This window comes from Osmerus eperlanus, chromosome 4 (genome assembly GCF_963692335.1).
Source record: "Osmerus eperlanus chromosome 4, fOsmEpe2.1, whole genome shotgun sequence".
NCBI classification, from domain to species: Eukaryota; Metazoa; Chordata; class Actinopteri; order Osmeriformes; family Osmeridae; genus Osmerus; species Osmerus eperlanus.
The window spans coordinates 17,268,689-17,295,908 of record NC_085021.1 but is presented as its reverse complement, the minus strand read 5'-3'; the positions used below and the strand labels follow the sequence as shown (position 1 = coordinate 17,295,908).

The 27,220-nt window shown below is 43.4% G+C and overlaps 1 protein-coding gene across 1 annotated transcript; it reads right to left on the bottom strand.

Annotated features, from left to right (window-relative positions):
- Positions 1 to 65: 65 nt before the first annotated feature.
- Positions 66 to 25,836, bottom strand: cfap74 (cilia and flagella associated protein 74). Its single transcript, XM_062459729.1, has 38 exons — positions 25,699 to 25,836; positions 25,422 to 25,512; positions 25,069 to 25,218; positions 24,288 to 24,389; positions 24,050 to 24,154; positions 23,745 to 23,918; positions 23,268 to 23,378; positions 23,013 to 23,115; positions 22,355 to 22,512; positions 21,900 to 22,116; positions 21,631 to 21,768; positions 20,733 to 20,903; positions 20,509 to 20,627; positions 17,292 to 17,358; positions 17,120 to 17,209; positions 16,561 to 16,776; positions 16,242 to 16,374; positions 15,703 to 15,830; positions 14,738 to 14,860; positions 14,504 to 14,625; positions 11,717 to 11,845; positions 7,868 to 7,955; positions 6,531 to 6,704; positions 5,960 to 6,093; positions 5,593 to 5,869; positions 5,190 to 5,354; positions 4,946 to 5,106; positions 4,099 to 4,233; positions 3,590 to 3,699; positions 3,446 to 3,501; positions 3,156 to 3,275; positions 2,873 to 3,028; positions 2,550 to 2,676; positions 2,304 to 2,458; positions 1,757 to 1,889; positions 1,477 to 1,604; positions 1,160 to 1,294; positions 66 to 864 (listed from the first exon to the last, which is right to left on the bottom strand). The coding sequence occupies exons 1-38, from the start codon at positions 25,787 to 25,789 to the stop codon at positions 760 to 762; spliced, it is 5,097 nt and encodes a 1,698-aa protein (XP_062315713.1). The 5' UTR covers positions 25,790 to 25,836; the 3' UTR covers positions 66 to 759.
- Positions 25,837 to 27,220: the final 1,384 nt, after the last annotated feature.

Sequence of the window (27,220 nt, the reverse complement as noted above, 5' to 3'; positions counted from 1 at the left end):
AAAGTAAAATAATATAAATTATAATGGTTTAATGAAAATGCAGTTAAATGACAGAAGCATTGATATCCATTGTGAAGAACCAAAGCACTCTTTATTATTATTGACAGCTTATTATTATCGTAGCTATAAGGACCATCTAACTGCTTTGGTTTAATCCAGTGTAATAGTGAAAAAACTATTATTCTTCTCCCTTCTAGTCCTGTATGTCCTGTATTCAGGCATGTCTATGGACCGGACCTGCACATCCCTATTACCTGGAGAGTTAGCACACCTGCTTCTAATCATTTGCTTGTTGATAATCTGAATAAGGTTCAACACTGGTGTTGGAGAGAAAAACAGAAACAGGGTTGGGCTCTGCTAAAAAGTTGCTCCATAAAACTCAGCTGCAACTACATATAATCTCTTCAATTAAAAAAAACTTTAGAAGTTGTACATTTATGTTAAATCATGGTTTGAAATATGTAAATGTAAAGTCTGCATTGACATTAAAAAGACTAGGACATGGCAAATTTGAAGGGATCTCAAATTACATGTGAATTGATAAATATATACAGCAGGACAGAAACATCCAGGTTGGATCAGACAGAAAAGATTATATTAATCTCCAATTTTCCAAACAGATCAAACATCAATCATTTTAAACAATTGTTCAATCTACAAAAGGATGATGAAGTAAAAAAATAAAGCTTTTCTGTCCCTATGCCCTGTGTCTGTATTAATCATCTGAACCCGATTTTTTCATCCATCTTTGAGTGAAAGCTAGTCTTTTGCACCAGAGGCCAAGGCCAACAAGTTGACATTGTACACCTCTGTATCGTCTCCTCTCAGGATGAGGGGAGCACACACCTGCACCACTTCATTAGGCTGAAATCACACACACACACACACACACACAATTAGTGTCTTATCAATATCTTATGTATAAACTCTACACATGTTGACAATTATGGATGGCATTTATAAAGGGGCACGGAGATAGAACCTTAAAGCGGTATCTGAAAGACCTCACTGGAAATTATTCTATACAATCCACCACAACCATTTCCATTCCAGAGAAATGGAAATCTAATTGAAATAACTTCTATTCAGTAGGTGAAATGAGATTAGATTAATTGACCCAGCAACATAGGCGTTCAGAGCGAGTGTACTGCAGTTCTACCTGGAGCCCACTAGGCGGTGTCCAAGTTACGGTGATGGTGCGTCTGTTGCCGGCATCCACAGTCCCTTTGCTAGGCTCCACACTGAACCCCTTCTGCTGTAGGGTGGGCAAGCTGTCCCAGCTGAAGTCTACATTCTACAGTCACAGATCACAGCAGAAAAGAACAGTCTATAAAGGTCCGGTATGAGTGCTGAATCACATTATGTGTAGGAATTGACTAGAAACTTGACTGATTAGGGGATAACTGCATACCATAGGCATTGGCATTAGCATTGACAGTAGCCAAGGTTGATATATCTGTGTGCGAGTGTAAGCACCTTCTTGGCCACAGGCTGCAGGGTGCGTATGCAGCCCACCTCCAGTTCTCTGACGGCAGGGCTCATGGCCCCTTTCTTACAGCCCCCTCTGAGAGTCAGCAGCACAGGCAGGGGAGGGCTCTCTGAGTCTGCTCCACAGGAAGATACAGGGGTATTACACTGATTATTACCCCGATTTGGGCCATTATTACAGAGATAATATGACATGACATGAGAGATATCGAGGACATTCAGACAGAGAGAGTGATAAAAATAAGACATGGCGGGGCAGAAAGGCTACCTTTAAGTTCTGAGTTGCCCCAGGATGGTAGAGGAAGGAGGGCATCAATGGGTATGGTCAGTGGGTCTCCTCCACACAGGTACATGGTGTGAGCACGTGCAGAACCCCTCAGCTCAATAGCACAGACTGTATGCTGAGATGCAAAGTGTTAGTGCAGGATGCTGAGTGATAGTGAGGTAACAGACCGTAGTTGATCCGTGATACCCCCCCCCCCCCCCCCGCTCCCACAGTTCAGCAATACGTGAACAGCAGATTAATTGTGAGTTTACTAAATCATGTGAAATACAGTTTTCCTGCTGCCATAATAATGATTCCCTATTTCTCATTGCAGAGTTGCAGAGAAATTATACCAGATGCGTGCTGTGTTTAACTCTATCGCTGAAGATTTATTTGATTATTTGCAAGTGCAAATCTGCAATAGCTGCAACCATGTACACACATTACATTTTTGTAACTATCACTAACTCTGTTTTCCCTAACCCCTAATCCTAAACCTAACCCTAAACCTAACATTACAATGGACAGCGATGGATTATTGTTTTCTGACCTTGTTTATGAGCTGTACTCTGAGTCTGTCAGAATAGTGGAGGCTCTCATGGTCGGGGAAAAAGGTGACAGTGATGTCCCGGCTGTTCCCTGGGGCTATACTGCCCTCTATGGGCGTCACGCTGAACACACTCAGACCACTAAAGTTCTGGGTGCCTGTTAAGACAGATAAGATACAGTCAGACTATGGGGAGAAGCAGATGAAAAGTTCTTCTGGCTCATTGGTGGGTTCAGGCGCAGGTCTTACCCACAGTAGGCTGTGTATTTCCCTCTGGACTGGGGCTGATGAGGGCAGGCAGGGAGTCAGACCTCCGCAGAGCCTGGCTGTCCAGCAGCACTGAGAAGCGCACATCCAGGGACGAGGTGTTCTGGAGCTGAACAAATGGATATATCACAACTCAATATCACACCCACATACTAATGAGATACCTCTTGTTACAGTAACTTCCCCAATCATGGCAATGAATCAGAAGAAGCTGTTGGCCTTGGTTACTGGGAAATATTGATCGAATTAGAAGGAGAAGTTGAATGAGTATGGGTGAATGTGTCTGTTGGCCCCTATCTGCATACCTTGAAGCTGTAAGTGGCACTTTCCTTCTCCAGCACATAGCCAAAGTTGATGAGGCTTTCTTGGTGGGAGCAGGTGACGACAGGCACAACTCCCTCCCCACATAGCCTCAACTCCATGCTCATCCTGTGGGTGAGGATCTCCATAACCTCGCGGTACTGTGAAGGGAGTGGACACATCATTCACTCAAACAACACCCGCCTCATCTTCAATCTGCGAGTTAGGATCCTTATTCTGCTTAGGTGGTTTCCAATATTCATCTTCCATCCAGAAATGTCCTCCTACCTTTTTCCCCAGGGCAGGAGTAAAGGCCAGGACCAGGGTGTGTGTGCTTCCAGGACACAGCCGCCTGAGAGCGTTCAGCAGGGAGAAGGGTCCGCTCAGGTCCAGCACTGAGGAGCTCAGCTTAACACAGGTTTAAGGTCAAGGTAATACAAAGACCGGAATCCTGCCATATGCTCTAGACTGCATGGACTGTGGAATTCATGTGTGAGCTGGTGCACTAGCAAGATAAGGACGTATATATTGATCAGTCTGGGGCAGTATCTGTGTGTGTATTATGAAGAGAAGGATACATCCAAAGATTCATGAGAGATATTCTGAATGGTAATCTGTTTGACCACTTTCTGACCTAATAAGGGAAAAAAACCATCAATTGATTCTGGAAATATACACAATCCTTAAACATCAAATGCCAGTAAACATTTAGAATGACTGACCCACGGCAACCTGTTTGAAGTCAATGGTGGTCTGGTCATTACATAATGTCACCACTAGAGGGGGCCGTACAGCTGGGCAAAGTAGCTCGAGGTAGAGTGTATTGAGGGGGCTGGGGAGGAGAAGGTACATCTCATGAAAAAACACTCCTGCAGATACAATCATCCCTTCTTCCACAATATAGTCAACTTTTTTAGGACGTAAAGAATATGCTTCAGATGAAAACATGTAGCACGTTGTACAGTAATGACTAACGTGTTGGGGTTAGCATTTTCATATGCATCGCCGTCTCTATAGTAACGAGTCTCCAGCTTAACATTTTCATTTCATTACATCAAACTAACAATCTCGAGGGATTTCTGATGATTGGAAATCAAAGATTACCCCTCACCCACAAACACCCCCACCACATGTCAATAGATGTACTGTAATCCATGTGAGTGACAATGCTCACACGCACAGCAGTGTCAGGACACCAGTAGTGATTGTCTCTGTGGGTCCGTGTGTGTACCTGTAGGCTGGACCCGTGTGGGGGTCACCCTGGGGAGAGTCTCCCTCCGACACGAAGCAAGGGATGGTGTAGCGGCTGTAGCGCTGGGAAAACGAGTGCAGTAAAGAGGCCTTTCCTGCCGCATACTCGTCTGACCTGGGAACAAACAAATTCATTATCTAGTCCGTTCCAAAAGAATCCTAGACTGTGCAAATCTTTGATAGTAATGGATTGTTTGGTCTTGTTTGTGTGCTCCACTTCTCACGTTACATAAGTCTTTCAGAAATGTTCTATATAAACTACAGTCATATTAGTAATAGTACAAATCATTCGACGTATTGATGAAATCACTTCAGAACAAGGTGGGTGGCTAATGGATGTACAAGCCGGGACTAACTTTAATAATATAATTTGTATTTCAGTGCTGTATCTTGCAATAAACATCAACTTGAGGTTCCTATTTGAGCTTACATTTTTACACAGAAAAACCTTTACCAAAGAAGTTCCTTGAGGAAATATATAAATTAATTTTAATTGGAAGCCTTCGTATTTAACAAGGCTGAACAATTGTATATGCATTACATTTTCATGTGTGAAATGGTTCATATATGGTCAACATTAGTATACTGTTTTGAGGTCACATCTAATCCATGTCACAAATGACACAATAAAACAGCATATTCTGCCTGAAAGAAAAAAATGATTAAGATAATCAATGTATTTACTACAGTGGATTAGCTAGTATAACATGTGTTCATCCAGAAGAGCCAAAAAAAAAGGGGATTGACAGACAGGTCAGTGAGAAGCTGAATCGAAATCTTTCACTAGCAGGCTGCGTATGTTTGTCTGTCAAAAGAGTGATCCCTACCCTGGCTGTATGTCTGCTGGATTAGAAGCTTGAAAGGGGCTGTCATTCTTTGGGCTGATGGACACTTTGCTGTTCTTCTCCTTCAGAGCCTGCTTCCCCTGGGGATGGGCTGGAGGAGTCTTCTTACATTTCTTGGGGTCTGTGGTCGGCTCCTTTTTGCACTTTAAAAACACAGGTGTGGACTCTTTTATCACATAAAACAGTGTCGCTGAATAGCGTTTCCATATGGAAAGCGACCACTTACAGGCCCCTCCTGCTCGGTGCGTTTGCCCCCGTCTGCCTCAGCACCCCGGTGCCTCTCCATGTCCTGCAGACGCAGCTCCTCGGAGCAACACAGCAGGCGCGCTGCCTCCTCCCTGACCTCATGCTCTCCCAGCCTGGGCCTGAACGTCACCTGCACCAAACACCTCTGGAGGGAGGTGCATAATGACAGCAGCATCAGTACAACAACCCAAATAGGAAAAACTAGGCGTGGAATATGCTTCACACTACACTCGTTTGTTTACGTTCATGTTTGGCTGGTGGGAAGTCATTTTGGACCGCTCTTGCGTTATAATGCAGAGAAGGCAAATATCAAAGTATCAGAAGAAGACTTTGAATCTTATCATAGAGCTCCAACAATGTCCCAGACAGCATTGGTCCACTACCTGTCCAGGCAGCACCCGACCTGCTGTGGGTGTTAGGATGATCTCCGAGTTCTCAGGCAGGGCGAAGCTGAACAGCCGGGGCCCCACGGGCGCTACAGGCCCCCTGCCCACGCGAGGCACCGCGTGGCTGAACTCGTTGCGGCTGGTGTGGGAGTTGACTACGTGGAGCACGGCTGTGGAGTTGTCCCCGATCGCCGTGGCCCCAAACTGGACCAGAGAGTGGGACAGCTCCAACAGAGGGTGGACCCCCACAGCACGGCATAGTATCGGGAAGTCCCTGTGAGAATTTCAATGGATGATTGTCCTAATGCAGCCCCCATAGGCTAAGGCTACGGGATGCAGGACATCAAATACCGAACTTTGTTACCTATGAATTCCAGATTTGCAGTTGATCTGAAAGCTGTACTCTTCAGCCTTTTTTGCGCTGAATATCAGATCGATCTCCAGGGTTTCGAGTGGGAGGAGAGTGCCGAATCCCTCGTTCGGCTGGACCTCTATGAACTAGGATGACAAAACTATAATGTTTCAGTACAATCTTTTACCTGGACAAAAACAGAGATTATATATTTAGTAATCATCCAGGCAGGGATACAAAGGTCTAGCGCTTCACTAGAGAGCATGAGTGGAACTCGGGCAGAACAAAACCAGGATTATCTCATTGTCATCCCTACCCACCACATCTGAAAACACTGGATAGGTGGAAGCATTACGGTCATTACTGCAGGGATTTGGGATTATGCTTTTACCTGCCCTACTAAACTATTGAAATGGACATTATCTAGCTAGTAGGAACTTGATCTTGTGTTTGACCCACCGATCTAAAGCATATCCGTAATTAGAAAATGTAGTGTGAGCATATTACATCATTTGCAAAGCTAAGAGGTAATATTAGTGCATTTCACCCAAGAACAATTCACCCAAGTGCATTTATGTGGCACCTTAGGTATTTCTAGGAAGCCAAAGTCTTGGGGCAGGAGGGAGAGGTTGGTGAGGCGGACGCTGGTCTTGACAGACTCGTAGATGGAGCAGTGGCCAAAGTCCACCTCTGTCTGGTCAAACTTCAGGTCAGAGGACGTGACAACCGCATGGACTGTGAAAGGAACAGGCCTCACCTGAGCAGAGGAAGATGAGTAAGAGGTAGAGCTGGTCACTCGCTTCAAGATATACAGCAGTTTAGATACTTATTTCATATGTGAAGACAGGCAGCTGGTAAAATATCAGTGTTTGACTTCTTGAGACCACATTTCTGCACATTGTGTTCACATCAATAGGTAGTCTATATGAGGACCTGGTTTAGAATGGAGCCACAAGCCTACTGCTTTGTCTTCCAACGTCCTCCAGAGCTGTGTATGGGTGGGGCAGATGACCTTGTTTACTCATAGCACTGACGCGTAGCCTATCTGGAGTGTGTGTATGTGTGTTGGAATGGGAGAGTGCCAAGAGCACTGGGCTTAAAACTGGGGGCAACAGCTTTAGTGCTCTGCAGGAGCATCCTGGCCCAGCTTTTGGCTCGGTCAGATATCAACTTGGTCCAAATCCTCTCCTCTCCCTGCCTGAGCAGATATCGGGATTTGAGTTTGTCGGTAGTGGTGGTAAATGTGAAGGTGTGGTTGGAGGTGAGGTTGGAGGGTAAGTCTGTCCAGTTAATTCTCTATTGATGAGTCATGCGTGTTCAGATCATCCCAGATGTATTTTCATAATATTTTACTTGGGTAACTACAACCTGATGAAACTTTTGAGCTCGTTATTTTCCTTTTCAAACTTTTAAACCTCAATACATAGGTAGGTTTTTATAATAGGATATTAAAGAGGTCCCTAGAGAAACATGAATCTGTGTCAGTGACAACAATGTTGCTTCGAGAGGACGATATTCTCCTCATGAATACATCCAGAATGCACTCCTTTCACTTCAGAACTGATTGTATGTACAAATACTTCACTATCCATTTGAGTGAGTTTTATATAATAAGTGAAAACTACATAATATACAAGTATTCCATATATTATGGGGACTTTTTCAGTAAGGCTATTTGCAATAACCTTTACGCTTGGCTCATTAGTGCTCATAGAAATGCCGGACCTCCGGGTGGGAGATAAATTTAGCTCTCCACCATTTAAATGAGTTAGAACTTTCAATGCTTCTTACTCTGACCTTTCAGGATACTAGACACTGAAGAACAACATACAACACATCCTTGTGGATTACAAAGAGGGGAGAGACAGTATGACACTGCATACTGTAGGTAGACTAGAACGTACACAGTGCTGTACAAACCTGATCTGCCACATTTAGTGCCAATGGGACTTCCAGAACACTTGTTTGACTGTCAAAAAACCTCTTGGCATCCTCGGACAAGGACCGTCTAGGGAGACATCAGGGGAGATGAGAGTAGTAGATTAGGTAGAAGCCATTAAAGATGGCAGTTCAGAGTCCCGTTAACGCAAACACATGGGGAAAGCATCACACAGAGACGGAACCCAGTCAAACCTTCTATGCTTCACTGTGAAGGAAGACTCACCTCCCCCTGCTACATTGGTAGGATCACCAGGGAAGAGAGCGCGCCTCCACACTACTGTAGGCTGTAGCCATGGTGATGTTGGGAGTAAAAACAACTCAAAGAGGTCTGGCTGTCATGCACAAGCTTATGTAAACCATTAGCCAACCCATCCCCGGGTATGGAGAGCTGCTCTCCTGAGGACTGATATATCTATGTCTCACCCCCTCTCTAAGCGAACAGATAAGTCGATCAGCATGAAAACATTGGTCAGATGTCAGTTTACAGTAGGTCCTGAGTGCAAGGCAATTACGATCTTCTTTCTCTCTATTTCACTATTCTTCGGCATCTCTCTCTTTGCATGCATGTTTCTATCACACAATATTTCTCGAACTCTTTCCCCTCCATTTATTTTTCCTTCTCTCTGCCTGTATATACATCTCTTTTCTCTGTCTTTCTCTCTCTCTCTGACTTAATTCGTACTGTGTTTAAGAGTAAAGCTGGTGGAAGGCATGTAGCTAATGCGTTGGGTGTCAGTGGCTTTAAAGAACTTTAGAAGAGCTTTCCAGATGTCAGAGGGCTTTCTAAATGCCATCAAAGCCCTGCCACAAACGCCTCCTTAAAAAAAAAAACTTATAGATTCATTAAACGGTTTGTGTTGTAATTTCCATTCCCCTCAAGGTACAGAAATGTTGCTTGCCTAAAAGCTCCACTGTATGCCACTAATGACCAAACTTAGAGTGGCAGGCATGTCACACTGGGCACAGGTCGACATTGAAGCCTGATTGGGCTAATTTAGAGTAGTATAGCCACATGATAGCTTAACCAATCACTGCAGAGAATGTATTTAAGGAAGCAATCTTGTTTTGACTGCTAATAGAATCTCGGCTGGAGAGTCACTCTTGAATTAGCTTGGCAGGGCAGAGTGGAAAAGCTTGGCGGGTTGTCGCAGAGCCCATATGCTGGAGAAAAAAAAATCTGTGGATGGATGAGGTTTCAGGTGCGTAGGCATCCCACGGTCTTGCCTCATGCCACTCGCTGTCTGGCAAGCTGATCCATTGTCTCCTCCAAATGTAACCCAACAGAACCATTTTGAAATACTGTCTGACAATGGGCAGCAAATATACTGATGTTCTCAATTTGAGTGTTAATTTATTAGGGTAGCAATTAGGGTATGTTGCTGACATTTGATTTCTAACTTGTTAAGTGGGAAAACAAGAGTTTGTGTTTTGTCATTCCCATAAATGTAGTCTAAGAATCACTTACCACCTATAATTATGAATTAGGAGGAACACTCCCCCCCCCAGTTTGTACTGTTATGGTTACTATAGCACAGTGTTTGTTTCCAATGAGGGGTTTCATATAGACTGGGTGTTGGCTTTCATTTCCACATTAAAACAGTGATTCTAAAAAATGATTCTAAAACGGATTAAGAGGCTTAATAATTCCTCATCAAAAAGAGGGAATAACATCCTAAAATTGTCCCTAAGATAGTCTTGATGAGTCCTTTTCCTACTGTGTGTGTGGTACACCAGCATCTACAGATGTTGGTTTAAAGGTGCCGAATGTACTGCATGGGGGAAGAGAGCTGGGCTGCTGTAGACAATAATCTGTAGTAAATCAGTACTAAATCACCACTGTAATCTCCCTTTTATCAGCCTGTGATGGCCAGAGTTGAGCCACGTTTCCGACGCTTTATACAGTAGATTACGCCTAAACCGTTTAGGATCTGAGACGGCATCCATCCAGGTTCACTCGCTCTGACAGTTCATATACACCAAAACGCAACCTACATGACTCATCACTATTTCACAATCACTACACATGACTATCTGGACAGCCACATCACCCCTGTCCTTGAGAGAGAGGCATTTCAATATATTTACACAGTTTGACAATGGCTTGGCATATGTATGTTAATGAGTCAAGTAAATGGAGAGTGAGAGACTCTTGACAGAGAAAGGTTAGTGACAGAGACGGGGACAGGGGGGAGGGGGACAGGGGGGGTGGAGCTGTAAAGGAGCATAACCTCTGGGGCAGGAAGCTGGTCAGGGGGGAGGGGGACAGGGGGGGTGGAGCTGTAAAGGAGCATAACCTCTGGGGCAGGAAGCTGGTCAGGGGGGAGGGGGACAGGGGGGGTGGAGCTGTAAAGGAGCATAACCTCTGGGGCAGGAAGCTGGTCAGGGGGGAGGGGGACAGGGGGGGTGGAGCTGTAAAGGAGCATAACCTCTGGGGCAGGAAGCTGGTCAGGGGGGAGGGGGACAGGGGGGGTGGAGCTGTAAAGGAGCATAACCTCTGGGGCAGGAAGCTGGTCAACATCGACACATTTTCAGGAATGTGCGTGAACACTCAGTGAACAAGGTATGTAGGAGATGGAGGATGAAAATAAACACCATTCTGAGGAATGCAAGAGGTGACTCATCGTATGGAGATACAGCAGGTTTGCCTGTGTGTGCGTGGTAAGAAGGCATGCTACAATACTGCAACTAACCAGTGTGCCTCATAGCACTGGCAGGACTAGCTCTAGTTTAGATGGCACACTGTTCAGAAACTCAAAACAAAATCAAACCCAGACCCCCCAAAAAAGAATTAAACTCTGACAAAATAAAGGGAAGAAATAGTACAAAAACAACATATGTTTGTTGCTGATGGATTTTCTTTGCTCGTGTGTGAGCATATTCTTGGTAGGCACATCCGTCAACCAGGGCATTTTTTTTATTAAGATGATTGTGATTAACCTTTAACTTTTGCATTTCAGAAGGGATGTTTATGGGGGATATCTGGGAGCTTACATTGGCTGAGAACAGCAGCATAGTAAAATAGAGCAGAAAACATTGGGCCAGTGTCCATCATTACATAAGCAGCACTTGGGCCGATAGCTCACTGCATACTGTAAGCAGGTCTGCTCACCAGTGGATGGATGAAGAGATGAGGGCAGAGAGAGAGAGAGAGAGAGAGAGAGGAGGAGTGAGAATGGTGGTGTATGCTGCAGCACCGTAGCAGTAATGCTATCCTTTAATCCTGGTTTTAAAGCTCTCTCTGATTCACTAAGTCAGATTACCGCGGCTCCCTCTCTTCCTCTCCAGCACCCGGGCCGTGCCATCGTACCATTAACTTTTGTCAAGTAAAGAAGAAAAATACTCTACTACTGCCATCGTCAGACCTTAAATCTTCTTAGCTATCAGGCAGGCAGCTAAACTCTGGTAAAAACCCGGGCGGGAGAACTTGCGCCCCCGCCCGGGAGAACTTGTGCCCCCTCCCCCATACATTGTAGATCCTGAAGGCCTCTCAGAGCTGCTCTGGAGGTCTGCTACCCAGTCCCCTGGCGTTCAAACTGCAGTGCAACTCAGCCTCGCCATCCTAAAAATAGACTCACCGTCCTAAAATTACCATTAAAATTCATTATCAGAAGACATAACGTGACTCAATTTTCTGTGTTGAGCTGCAATCTGCACTGTGGTCAAATTGTGAAGATAATAACGGAGGTATAAAAATTATAAAAGCCAACATTTTGGGATACAGTACTGGCACTTGCTTTCATTATGTGATATTCAGGCTCTGCAAAATGTACGCAACATAGTAGACTATAAAATATTAATCTATGATCATTATGCCCTTAGCATGCTTACCTGGGTATGAACTTGAGCTGTGCATTAAAGCTGGCCCCTGCCTGTATGTAGCCAGTCTTAGGCAGGATCTCCATGTGGTTCCTCAGCGCCGGACACACCTCAAACGTCAGTCGAAGAGCTGTGCTAGCTCTTTAATACAAAAGACAGGTAATGCTCAGACCATGTTTGTAGTAATATTTCACATATCACATCAATATTTCCAGAATCTGGTCAGTCTGCCTCTATCCATTTACAGTTGTGCCATGCAGAATATAAAGTGCATAGAGAAATATATATATATTACATACTGTATATATCATATGGGATTCCCTATAAAGTATTCAATGTTCATGTTTTTGAACAGCAGAACAGTCCTTAAAGGAAAAAGTGCCAACAGGCAGCTTCATGTTATCGTACACACATACAGTAGTCACCCTGGGAGCACCTTTATTGCCGTGGGGTTCCTGACAAGGACATGGTGAGGAGACAGCATGACTGACACCACATGAAATTGCCATGTATGCTATAGTGTACTCAGGCCCCTCATCATTTAGGTGACCCAATTTCAGTAGGGATCCAGCAGATGGTTGTGCCCGTGGTGAGGAGCGCCTGTTAGCTGGTGATATAACTGGCCCATCCTCCCTGGGAATTCTACCCCGCACACACAGTCAAACTACCACACACACACACCTCCAAACTCATACCCTCGATAGGTAAAGATTTCCTCCGCTCGGTGAATAACACTGTTTTGTATTCCTAAAGGTTTATGCTACTTTTGTCTCCAAAGATACAGAGGTGAGATGATAGAGTGGTGAAAGTGATGAGCCTTTAGCTAGAATGTTTGACTGCGGCAAAAGCGTGAGGTCCTTCAGTTTTTTCTCTGCTGCTTAAATTAAATGACCTACTTTAAATAGTGGGGTCAAACAGATGGCTTTGCTGCCTGAGGAAAGGACACTTGGGATAATTCGGGGTGTTAAGCGACTATCTTTGAATGAGCCAAACTGTAACCTTCAAACTGCTCTCAGAAGAATATTCATAAACCATAATCAATTACAGCAATTACATATTCTGATTTGGAGAAAGAATCTGCAAACTCAGCATTTTGGCTTCAGCAAAGTATTTTAATGTCCTCTAACAGTGCCACCTTCTCAATAGTTTTTCCTTATTGGCATTATACTTTGATGACATTGTAATTTAATACACCAGATAAGTAATAAATCTAGCCTATCTGAGGTTTAACAATAGTAGTTACAGATTTGATGACATCTCCATATCAACGAGATTTACCGCTGGACAGCTGAAAGATATTCTGCAATCCGGGTGCCTGGTTAAGGGATGGACGATTGCTATCTGGTGATCACGCACGTTTATTAGTTGGAGATTCTTTCTGAGATTATTCTTTCATTGTATGTCTTATAAACCTGTCTTTAATCAGCTTTCATGATTATCCATGTTTTTGCTACCTGCTCATGCTATCCATGACAAAGTTGTATTTCCTGCAGGGCCAGATGGTTTACTGTGTGGCCTTCGTGTGGCCTATGGGGTCTCCAGACCCACACCAGAAACTTCTCCTGGCATGGCTCCACACTAAGCTGCACAGCTCTGAGAGATGCCAAGCACTCTTTCCTTCCTGCTTCATTCCAGGAATCCAGCAGATTACATTAAAAAGTGGTGTTTTTCCAGGAAAAATAGCAGCACTATTAAAAAAAAGACGTTCACCAACTCAGCCTGGTTCCCCATGGCTAGTGGTTGGCAGCACTAAAAACAGGTACTGTTAAAAATAAGGAGGGGGAATTGAGGGCAGGTTATTTTGAACCTGTTTCAGCTCCCCAGTATGTGTCAGTGAAAGTGGTTTTCAGTGTTCTTTATATCTGGAGAAGCTCCATCATTAGCTTGATCATGACAATACTGTACGATGCTTGATGTTCTTGGTATGACCAAAAATGATTAAATCGTTCATTCGTTATTCGCTCACTATCTCTAAACCATGGCATAAACTACAGTTTGCCGTTTTTTCCCCCAAAAAACCTGTCAACTATTCAAAGTGCTGTTTCAACTCCAATGGGGACAAATTGTACAATGCTGGTTGCTTCGTCTGCCTGCCAAATAGTATTTAAAATAACTATGGTTTCAAAAGCAAAAGTGACATATGCTGGCTGACTGCTGTTGGTTTCTGCAGCCTTTGGGTATTTTTTGGGATTGAGACCAGGCATTCTCAGAAACACCATCGCCGTCACATCATCACATGCACTGGTGTGTCTGAGCTCCAGATGGCAGCTGACATAAATCCCCCGTTGGTGACGTGACACAACGACTCGCGGGCAGCAAAAACAGTGCTGTGTTATCTGAACCCTATCACATCATGATGTATCACAATAATAATCAAAAAGGATTTGGTAATCTTCAATTCTATATCTAACGCACAGGGGATTGGGAGAGTCTAGCGTCTGAAAAGCAAGAGAGAAAATTGCCAGCACTCCAACTTTAAAGTTCCAGGGTTAGGTGCTTTTTAAAGGAAGACTTTTGTGCAGGACATTGTAACCCATTATTAAATAATTCAATATGCTGGATGGCTTTTTGCTATTTTCAGTGGGGAGGGATAAGAAGTGAACTGGTTCTGTGTTTCTGTGTAGTTGATTGCAAAGGGATTCTGCTTATTTTAAGGCATACTATTCCAAGCATTGCAACAACAAAAAATGGCAAAGACATGATATCATTTCATCTAAATCATAAAGGCGTATAGTTTAAAGCCTTTTAATGTTGATATTAAGATACAAGAGGACTGTAACAGATCATTAACTGACCCACCTGCTTTGTACCACGATGGTGTCTTGATAGAGGCGATCAAACATACAGATCTTCAGGTCAATGCTCGGTTGAGTGACCCACACAGGCACACTCACAACCATGCCTCGAACCTCAACAGGTATCTGGGAGTAGATGTGGAACCATCTGTCAAAACTACGATGTTAACATGTCCAGAATTAATAAAAGTTGTCTTGGGGAGAAACCAAGGCAAGGTGAAAGGAATGAATATCTTACTGGTGCACAAGATGGCTCTGATAATTTGAAGTTGAAGTCCAACTTAGCTTTCCCAGGTATGGTAGGTTTGAAAACAATCTCCAGCTTGACACTTTCAAATGGGCCAATATGGCCCTCCCTGCCCTAGAGAGAACAAAAAAAATGAAACAAGGACTGTAATTTGAAACACAAGGACATTGAACTGATGTCAAAGTCACGTCTCACTACACAAGAATGAAAAGGGAACAATCAACAATAAGTTGGGACAAAGAAAAAAACGCATTGGCACCTCACTCAATCAACACTGAGAACACACTGCCTGGTCTGATCATTTAACCAGGGAACGTAGAAGCATTCAAACTCAGGGGATGAACATATAAATCTAAATGACAATCAACACAGTTGCATTCACACAAACACACACCTACACACGCACTGCACAGAGGGAGAAGCAATGCACCATTACCCCCAAGGGAGGCGTAATGAGCCCAGAACAAGCCCAGAACTACATGTTGGCCTCAAGGCACACATGACATTAGTGCTAAAGACCCCGTGGCAGACAACCCAAGGAGAGACAGCAAGAAACAAACAGAAAAAGAGAGAAGGGCAGAAGAAAGAGAGAGAGAAGGGTAGAAGAAAGAGAGAGAGAAGGGTAGAAGAAAGAGAGAGAGAAGGGTAGAAGAAAGAGAGAGAGAAGGGTAGAAGAAAGAGAGAAGGGTAGAAGAAAGAGAGAGAATGGTAGAAGAAAGAGAGAGAGAAGGGTAGAAGAAAGAGAGAGAGAAGGGTAGAAGAAAGAGAGAGAGATGGGTAGAAGAAAGAGAGAAGGGTAGAAGAAAGAGAGAGAGAAGGGTAGAAGAAAGAGAGAGAGAAGGGTAGAAGAAAGAGAGAGAGAAGGGTAGAAGAAAGGCAGATAGTATGGAAGACCAATAAAGGCCCAAATACAAAGCACAAGCAAAATCTTATCTTTAATTCATTTAGAGCACTACCTCTGGGATAGTGATGTCGCTGGTGACTGAGGAGGCCTCTTCCCTACTGGCCTCCAGGGTGTGGGCTCCCTCCCTCTCTGAGGGCACCCCTCCTGGTCCTGCCTCTGCCACGCCTGCCTCGGAAACAGCTGCAGAAACTCATTTATGAACTGACTTCACTGATTCATTATATTAATTAATGTATAGAAATACTATATTCATGAGTAAATCGGTGATCTGCATGTGCTTAGCTGACACGGTCCACAAACACATTCGATTCATACTTTTCCCGTTCCACTAGTTGGTTTTTGAAGTTTTGATAAGATAAGAATGTTGGGTATTAACATGGGTAGAACAAAATGCAAACTAAGAGTCGACTCCACATTTTCTATACAATCTCTCCAAAGACAATGAAACTGAGTTTATCAAAGAAGCATCGAAGAATATTACTGTGAAGACATGCTGAGTTGAGGGGTCTGAGATAAGAAGCGCTTGCTCTATCCGAGTCAGCAGTCTGCACAAGGTGAACCCTCAGTTTGTGTAGGTGTGTGTGTGTTTACCCGACTGCTTTTGCTCGGATTTGACAGAGGGTTTCCCACTTTCTCGTTTTGCGTTGTGGTTTCCAGAGGCTCTGGATGCCGTGCTCCCCTGACCATCAGACACTGCTACTGAACTGCTGCTGTCATTGGGAAGCTATGAGATCACATATCACATACACACACAAACACAATCAGTTATGAGGCCAATATCATTCTCACACCGACACAAAAGCTGTTTCTGATGACTACCTTTGTACTAATGTCCCCATGCTGAATCAGAAATGACACAGGGACCACCCTGAATCAGCTAAGGTATTCAGGGCTGGGATCCTAGTCTCACCTGGGTACTGTAGGAGGAAGCCTGAGATGAGATCTGGGCCTGGACCTGGGCTGGTGACTGGGTTAGGTTCTGGGTCTCTGCTGGGTTGAGGTAGTCTACGGGGACCAGGGTAAAATTGGTGCCCAAGGCCCCCCTGTTGTTTAGGGTGATGTACCGTGAAATATTCTGTCCCACCACACGGGCACCAAAGTCAATGAGGCAGCTGTCCACAGCCAGCTGACAGGGAGACACGAGACAAACGTGAATACAATGCAAACGTACCTTTTGTTGCATCTATTTTACAAATGGACCTATCATGAGGATTTGGAAATATGCATGGAAGCTATTAGTGAGGACAAGTTTGTATGGAGGACTTGAGGGAAAGAGGTAGTTAATTTATGACAAAAGCGTAATGTTCAGGCAATGAGCATAGTAAAGGTATAAGAGGTATAAATGAATTGCATTAGGAGGCCAAGTAGGATAGAGGATAGCCATTACATGAAATATGGTAGAGGCGCACTGAAAGAGTACAATATACCCCAGCCAGTCTTTAAGACTGTCCTTATATGGAAGTACTTACATCACATTTCTTTATCGTACATCTGATGAGTACGGAGAAGGGGCCGGCTGCTGACATAAACTGGACTTCTCCCTCCAAATCTTTATTTATCTTTGGACATACACGATGTCATTATTTATCAATGTGCATATGGTTACAGGAAAACAAGGTTTGCCTCTGTGTCCAGACTCACCATGGGTTGGAATGTTGCCTGCATCTCACAGGCCATTCCTGGAGACATGGGTCCAGGGGGCTGGAAGCTAAAAACAAACATGGACAAACTATTTACAGACTACAATCTTTTTCCAAAATGCTTTTCCGCAAGGAGAACTAAAAACCAAAAACCCATCTTATCTTATGCTCTGAGGAATGTTTAGAGACAATATTGCACTGATGATGTGATGAGCATACGTATGCAATGATAAATAAACTGCATGAAGAAACTACTTTGATTCTTAAACACATAGGGACTTTTCAAAACTGCATTCTATGATAGCATAATCCTGCATTATTTGGAAGCAAAAAGATAAACATTCTCAGGGGGAATATATGAAAAATACTGGAAAGAACAGGGTCAAAAGTCAACATGTTGGCATCTTCACTTTTATGTACAAGAGGAGAATCTTCTAATGATAACAATGAAGATGTAAGGATCACACTTCAGGAATTCCTGAATAATTAATCTAACCTTCCATTTGTTTCTGTATATTTTTATCCACATAGATTAGATGACAAGCTCTGGAAAAAATAAGTGGGCTATCTAAAAGACAACGCACAATATAAGGCAGTTCACTGCTACATTTATATTGGAAAACACATGCAAGCTACAGTACAGAACTTGCCCTCGAGCTCTTCAGACACCTCCTCTAAAAAATGCATAAGGGTAGCCAATCAATAGAGCATAGCACACAGCAGGCAGAATCACTTCTCAAAAGCCAATAAACTATGAGAAAGAAAACCACAACAATAATACATAACTACTGGCTGATTGTGTCTCAATAATCATGATGATTGTTTATCTTGCAACTGTATAGAGCTGAATTGCAACCACCCACTTACAAGCTAGCCTCCCATGATCAGCCTCTCAGAAATATGTTTTTGCAATTTGCATTGGTTAATGTCATGTTCTATTTGAGTCTTCTCTCTCTCTGTGTGTTAATCTGGGACAATCCTCTGATGGAGGAAACGGAGAATGAGGACGGGGTAAAATGTGCCATTCCTAGCTGACTCCATTCCTAGCTGACTCCATTCCTAGCTGACTCCATTCCTAGCTGACTCCATTCCTAGCTGACTCCATTCCTAGCTGACTCCATTCCTAGCTGACACCAAAGGGACATGCCTTGACGTTGTCTGTATATTTCCAAAACAGGATTATTTCTCATCATGAATATGTAAGGGAAATTTTTGAGAATTATGACAACACATCTTGGGGGCCACCTGGTTTAATAAGTATGACTAGGGTGATTTTAGTCTTACATTTGCATTGGTTAAATAAAGATGGGCACATGTGAAGTGCATGCATTTAGTTACTTCTTGTTTGAAATGTTGGTCTCTAGCCAAAATTGTATTTATATACCAAATCTACTCTGTCATACTATTAATAATGTAATGTTAAATTACTTGACTATCTAGCCATCTGTAACCAACATAATCATCATGTTGATGATTGGCCAAGGGTGTCCAAGCAACTTCGTCTGCTTGTCCAGTACCCAGCTGTGACCTGGAGGTGAATGAAAGAGTCCAAACTGGGCATGTTCTCAAGCAGCACAACAGAACTGCCCTAACGTCTGTCATCGTCTCAATGAGAGGACTCTGTTGCACAAAGATGCACACTTTGAGACAGCTTCAGTACAGGCAGGCATCAAGGGGCTATATGAATACATAGAGATATTGTTTTCTAGGTCAGACAAAGATGATCTGAAAAAATATGAGCATAAAAAAAGAGAACAGTTCACTAGGGATTGAACTGGAGTGAGACCATGTTTTCAGACATGGTGTGTTGTACTGTAAATGAGGCCATATTTACTGTAGACTAAAGATATCCAGGAGCTCATGGGAGCAGAGGGACTCTACCCTGTATTATATTATCTAAACCCTCACTGGTTTTACACTAAACAGAGTGGTTACTGCGAGTCAACACTATTCAGCTCAGTAGCAAACTGGAAAAACAAATACCCAAATTGCTAGAATATGTCATGAGCAGCCACAAAGTGAGAAAGAGAAAATAAGTTGTAAAATATTCAGCTTCCACAGCGTTGTTTCTCAATGTTAGCAAGAACAGGGGGGAGTCTTATTGTCAGCCAAAATCATTTGCAGGTGGTGCTAGAAAACGTATTAAGCCGAGAAAACACTTTACGTTTTGCACTCGTATAAAGCGTTCTGATGTTTGGCAAGCCCAGGCTGTACACCTAGTGTCCCTGTATGGTGTCTGAGAAGACATGGTGGAGAGAGCAACATCTCTGGCACACACACGGCTATGCTGGGGGGGTAGAAAGATGGGAAGACATTTTTAGATTTTCAGGGGGCGTAGCAGAGGGAACTGTGGGCATAAAAATAATTCAAATGCATTTTGGTAGACGTTTCTCTGGCTGCAGAGAATGTTGTTCTGAGATATTTCAGTATACTTTTGAGCAGCCATGAAACTGAACAATTAAACATAAATAAGAAAATATCACAATACTGTTATATAATACTGTCAGAATACTGTTATGGCTAAGCGATCGATAGCAAATAAATAGTAAAACACCAGCATTTACATCAATCCTAACTGCGTTGCTTATAGTACAATAATATTCTAAGAAACTAAACGCTCACTTTTGGCACCTTGGCCAAATGTACTTTTCCCAAGGTGATAGAGTATTAAAGAAATCTTCCACCTTCTGTGAGTCATGATACTCAGAAACGCCATAGTGGGTGAGACCAGTGTGCGGCTCACTGAGAGGAGAGAGAGAGAGAAGGGGGGGGGGGGGGGGGGGTCTGGAGAATGATGTGTGCTGACGTGTCATGTTAAAGTTCAGGACCGGTCAGACTAAGCTTCATTTGACTCTGGCACGGCCGGGGAGATCCTTCACTCGCTCAGGCAGAAAGAGAGGAGGGGAGAAGAAGAGAGGGCCCACGTAACCACATCATGTCACAGGGATGTCGGGAGAAAACGATCCCGTGTGAGTGACCTGCAGAACCGCTTCTCTCTCAGACGTGGGAGGGAGGCTCCTGGACTGGGAGAGAAGCAACTGGACTGACTCAGTGTTTAGGCATCTATAGTGGGAGAGGGGTGGACAGTCATTCCAATTACACCCCACAGATACTTTCGGTTCTCTATTCAATGACAATCAGAACAACCAAAGGAAAATTGCTGGTGTAAAATAATAGAGACAGTTGAAGAAGACAAGTGTATTGCAAAGATGGTTCACCTTATGGTAATAAAATCCATCAGATCTCGGGTGATGCCCAGCAGCTTGCAGTAGTTTATTATGTAGCTGATGTTAGTCAGGATGATCTTCTTCCTGTACGTCTGTCCCACCTCAAAGTTCTGCAACAGTTGTGTAAGTGAAGTGAGCAACAACAACAACCAGCCTGTATACAATGTGATTGTATATGTAGAGTGTACTAATACAAAGGGTATGTAGACGTGCACCTTGAAGGCGACGACCTCGGGCTTGCTGATGAACGGTGGGCCTTTTAACTCCTTCCCATGAGTGACTTTTTTAGGAGGGGCTGTTGGCTTCCCCACAGGCAGCAGGGTCATGTCCTGTCTGGCTGCCCGGGACTGAAATGCTTTGTCAAGAGCCTCCTCATCTGGGCTGCTCTGTAAAACCATGCAGACAATTGGGGCAGGCAGTGATTCATGTCATACACTTTGACATGCTCTCTACATTCTGGTTGAGTCCTCCCATATAAGACACTGTCTGTCTCACAAAGCCAAAACCAAATGAAGACAAACAAGACACAAATTTGAGGTATTGTGCTATTGATATGTAGACAACATTGCAGATTTCAGTACAGTTATGTAAAGCTAAATAATTTAGCCAGTAAGCTTATTGCTTTGCTTTTCTAAATAGCAACTAAGCTTACTTCTAAATCTCCACCTCAGCCTAGTCTGATAGGACGACAATTTTCCAAGCTGCATGCTAAAAGCAGTTTCCCCATGACTTCTTACACGCAGAAATATCGGAACTGCACTGTCACGTTCTGTTGGAAGGCTCAGAAGCATCCGCAAATGAAAAGTGATGCCTGTCGCCATGGATTTCAGGGGTCAGGGGTAGGAGAGAGCGAGAGAGGGCGAGGAAGAGTGAGGGAAAGGGAGCAAGAGAGAGCGAAAGAGAGAGGGAGTAAGGGGAAAGGGAGGTAGCGACATAGAAAGACAGAACTGCTGCTGCTGGAGAGAATAACTTGTTTTTCTCTCGTGTTAGTGGTATATTTTGATGGATCATCCCAATAATCAGCCTCACTTTCAGCAATATATATATATATTCAGTCTTATATCACAAAATGTAGAATCCCATAGATTTGCTTGTGCTGTATTCAGTGTCTACCTGGTGTGTCTGGTCCCATAGGCCAGTGAACTCTGGCTGAGCCAGGCTCTCCCTCAGGCTCTGCTCCTCTTCCAGGTCCACGCACTCTCTCAGGTCCTCCTGGTCTGACGAAGAGCTGCTGAAACTCAACGCACTTTCCTGGGGGGATAGTTGATGGAAATGATTATCCTTCCCCCATGTATGTGGGGAAAAAGTTATTCATCCTGTACATCCTAATGAACAGACTAAAGTAGAAGCTGATGCAGAATGTTTGAGCAATTACAACTGACTTGTCTGATTGTTTTCTCCTTAGTTTTAGCAGGTTGTGGATCAAGGCTCTGCAGAATCTTCTTTCGAGATCTCGTCTGCCTCATCTTGTCCTTATTAACTGATGGGGGAAGGAACATCGAAGCCTGGTGCCTTTTCTTTCTTTCCAAAGACTCCTCTTCCAGCAGTAACTTAGCAACAATATCCATCCTGTTGGATTTCTGTTTCTCCTCAAACTCCCTGAAAACAGTGCATCGACAAAGCCAAACTAGTAGACAACATCTGCAGGGACCATACATTTGCAATGAAATACTGTATATTTGAGTTTAAAACAATCTAACAGTTCCATATGAAACAATTAGTAAAAACTGTGTTTGCAAACTGCCCTTCTTTGTCCTATAGGCTCATATTTACAAAACAGACACAGATGGAATACTGTATAACACAGTAGGATAACACAGATATATTGAGAACCCACTCTTTCTTTCGCTGGAACTCCTGTAACTTCTTCTGTTGGTACATGTGTTTGGTGCTGTTGGAGCCTTGTGCTTCTAGGGCCTCTTTCAGCTGCCTCTCCTCCTGCTCCTGTCTCTGGGCCTCAGCCACGGCCCTTCTCTGTTGTGCTCTCAGCCGTTCCTTGAACAACAGAAATATACATTTACATTTAGTCATTTAGCAGACGCTCTTATCCAGAGCGACTTACAGTAAGTACAGGGACATTCCCCCGAGGCAAGTAGGGTGAAGTGCCTTGCCCAAAGACACAACGTCAGTTGGCATAACCGGGAATCGAACTGGCAACCTTCGGATTACTAGCCCGATTCCCTCACCGCTCAGCCACCTGACTCCCTAAATATACACTACAGTGAACTAAGTACGGGAGAACGGCAGTTTTTTCAACCCGAATTTGGTATTAACGTATAGACTGCTTTCTGTGACAAAATGATGAAGGACATCCAACTGTTAAAGCTCAAGCTTCTTGTTACATGTTGTCATGAGTAAAATCCCACAGGCGGAACACTCAGCATCCTAAGTTGGAAAGCTTGAGTACTCTTTTATTTGAACCCATATGTGAATAAAACAATGGCCTGAGGTTCAGACATGTTGCATTCCCCCTCAGTGAGTTATGCACTGCTTACTTGAGTAGCTGCAATGTTCGATTTCAATGACAGCACTGCCTGCATTCTTTTCTGCACCAGCTCATGGCTTCGCTGCTTCTCCTCCACATCCTTCTGATGCAAACTGAAAACAAAATAAGGTAAGAGAAAATACTATGCAGTTTAAGAGTTATTTTCTAAAGAGCTAACCTACAGTAAGTTAATACCTGTGTAGTATGAGACTACAACATGTTGGCATAAGCTCCAAGTGTTTAGCACTAAAGGCACTACACTTACCTTTTAATTGTCTCCTTTAAGAATACAGCTGCTTTCTTGCGGCTGGCCTGGGCCTGCCCTTTGCTTCTCCGACAACGATCCTCCTCCTCCTTCAGCATGGCTTCTTTTTTCCTGTCAACACAAACAGAACAGATAGATTTAATGCATTGTTGCATGTTTAAACATTGGGATCACTTTATAAAGTTGTACTATCACAATTGATTGCATTTTTAGAAGGTATTTTCTCTGTCAAAACAAGAAACTTAACATACATATGTCAAAACCACAGAGTATAAATGTTAATGTGTGGCCTTTGAGCTGTTCATATAATCTTGTTTTGTTTTGGTATGGAAAGAAAATCTATAAAGATCTGTGGATACCAAACAACGATGACATTGAAAACAATCGATGTTACATTTCTTCACAAAAATCAATCATCACACAGACTAATCTCAAAAAGGAGCAGCAGCACGAGACAGGGCAGTTTGGCATACTCACGCCTTGAGGCGCTGGGTCTTGCGCTGCAGCCCCAGGACTGCAGCATCCTCCATCTGCAGCCGTGCAGCTCCTCTCTGGGCCTGCAGCGCCTGGTAGGCCTGCTCCTCCTCCTGCACCTCCTCACGGAGGAGAGAGAAACGACCCAGCTCTACCTCAACCTGCAACAGCTCCAGTCTGCAGCAGAGGAAGGAAAGAGAGAGAGAGATAGAGTGAACGAGAGACACAAACAGGCAACAAATAAACATGCAGAAGTTGGTGACTCAAAAGTAACTTCAGTGAAAGTTCATTTAGATGGCGCTATTCACTCATGCTCTCTGAGAGTCTTGGTCACATGGGCCTCCAGATCTTCCTCTGCCTGCAGCTCTTGACACAGGCGCCTGTGTTGGGCTCTGAGACGAAACACTGACGCACTGGAAGAAACCACGGAAACCAGGTACTATTGTATTGTCATTTCAGTTTTAAGCAGACACATAGCGACGATATGCTCATCCGTTCCTTTTCAAATGGAACGATAACGGATCTCAATTGCTTATCGAAGCATACCTGTTGTCTGCATCCTTCTGTTGTTGATCTATCTCCACCTCCACTGCATCTCTCTGCCTCTCCAGTTCAGCAATATTCTGACGACAAATTCTTAGCTCTTCCCTGGTAAACACGAGGTAAAAGATAAGGCTGAAAAAACACTGAACATAACCATCTCATTAAAACATTTCTTCAAGGCTGCAGTGTTTTTTGCAGTGTGCTTGCGGCATCTGTGTAATGAATTATTGGATGGATATTTTTTACAAGTGATTCGGGGAAGGTACTATTTATTGGGCTGTCAAGCAACTAATGAAGGTTTATTGAAACAAAGAGCACTGAAGCTTTCAACATGCTCATACACACATATAAACACATAATTCTACAGTGTTGAATGGCCCAATGTTCTTTTTGCAATCTAATGAAGTGCAACACACAATATGGAACTGGGGTCAATGCAACAGCAGAAAAACACCATTATGGCAAAAACCAACAGCAAGCTATATTGGATAAAAGCCAAGTGCTCCAGAGCTGTTTTGTGTTCTTATTGAAAACACTCAACTGTTATATTGGCCAGTCTTTTACTGTGAGTATTTGTCAGAGCAAAATCACAGACACAATTTGTGCCACAGTCTCGATCACAGCTTGGTTTATGAAGCCATTTAGAAATGGCTGATTTTAGTTGGATGGAATTGTTACTTCAGCTATTTTTTACAATGTAAGTAGGTACAATATAAAAAGATGAAGAAGGACCTATTCCAATGAAGGTGGAAGTGCAAAGATCTGTAAGTTGCCAGATCCTGACCTGGCTTTTAGCACATTATGTTCCTTCTGTCTGTGAAAGGAGTCCAGCTGGTCCAGGTTTTGTCTCAGCTTGAACATCCGTGCTGTCTCGGCGTAACTCTTCTTTCCGCTGGTGCCGACCCCCACCGCAAGGTCGCCATTACTGTCCTCCCTAGAGAAGATATGCAAAGCATTGCTGCACATTCAAAAACTGCAACAAAATGTATATACAAGGACATACCTTCGTAATATTACATCATCATCAAGTTTATTTGTTGTGAATGATGGCAAATACTCATAATTGAAACAAACATTCTAGTTCTGACCACATCATCAATAAATGTTTTGTAACCTTAAAAGGCATCAAACTCTCACCAGATTGAAGCATCAACTTCTCCAAACAGATCTTCTTCAGCTAGAAGGGCTGGGTCATCCTCTTGGAAGGTCTCACCTCCTGTGCCTTCATCTGAAATATGGGGCAAATGAATGTTCAAATATATCATATTCATATTGTATAATATATAGGCCTATGTTTTGACAATATAGCACAGTAAGTTGTCTATTCATATTGTAAGGATGACTTTGTAGAGATGACTTTGTAAGAGTAACTTTCTAACTTTACAGAACACAGATTAAAATAAATTTGTAATACCCCCTGTTTCCTCATCTGTCCAAGTGTTGAGTGGAGCTTGATGCTCAGATGAGATGTGTGAAATGAGTGAGGAACTTTTCCTTGCATCCATTACACCTGACTTATGCAAAAATAAGGTGAAGGAAATACAGTTTAGCCCTTGCTAGGGTGGTTGGAACGTGTGGAAAAAATCCGCCTCGACTAGTCTATACACATGAAAAATAGGCTGCAAATAAAAATGAAACTCCCGGTGGGCATATCATCAGCTCCTGTACTGTAGTCGATAGCAGGCTTGCTACGTACTGTGTACTGTACAGTAGCTAGCTACTGCACGGTACAGTACAGTACAGTACTTTAGACGCGCCTGTATGACAATATGGCTAGCTACCCAAGTTAACGTGGAACGTTCTGTGCTATTAAACGTTTAAAAGTTGTGATGGGGTTTTCAAACAAGCTAGAACTAATTATCCGTCGTGCTTTTTCAAATTCAAGATAGCTTACTAGCTAGCACCAGGTACCGAGTGCACGACACCCTATTGTTGTTGTTGTCAGGAGTTTCCATGGATACCACGAGGACAGGAGGTAACCATATACTAATAGGTAACCCCTTGCCCCTTCAACAGCACGCAGTGGAGATGCAAAATGTTGTGCAATTGAAAAGGTTGCATTGCTGGTGCAATGATGGATACAATGATTAATGTAATAATGTTACATTTCACGGCAAGTGGGCCGCAAAGTGGAATGGCTGGTCTAGCCTGTTTTAAGATTCCCTCTGGGGAATTCTGCTGCTACTTGTGGACCCCCCTCACTCTTGGTTCAGCGGTATTGGCCTTCTATCTATAATGAAAGTATGGAACAGTGATAAAATCCGAAGAACAGAAGATGACGTTCTATGTGCAAAGTCAGGTACCTATATGTAAATTAAGTGTGGCGATTCCAACAAGATTAGAGAGAGAGAGAGAGAGAGAGAGAGAGAGAGAGAGAGAGAGAGAGAGAGAGAGAGAGAGAGAGAGAGAGAGTGTGGAGGGCGGGGGGGTATTGGCCTATCTTGCATCCTATCCACTTAATTGTCTGATATCAAAAGACTTGACAAATACAAGTGTTAACTCCTCAGTAGTTTTATTTCTAACGTCCTCTCCTTTCCTCTAGGGTCCTAAAGAATCAAGGCAGGTGAAACACTGCACCGTCAGATGTCATATTGAGGAAATGGGGAATTCTCATGGCTGTCGTTATTGCACAATATCCTACAATAAATGTCACTGCGTGACATTTAAGGGAGACCCTGAATCGTAGAAGAGTTGCAGGTCTCAAGTCAAAATCAACAAAATCGGTTTCGTTGCATTGGTGTAAAAGGCTACATAGCCTATATCTTATTCTTCAGGTCACAATCACATTCTAAAACTAACATAACTGACTGTGAAGACAGCCTACATTACATAATATTAGTCTTTTCATGTTTTGGTCTGCGCTTTACTAGCTTTCCATGCGTGGACGATTTAATCTGACTTTGCTCAGAGAGCAGGGAAAGCAGTAGTGACAGATT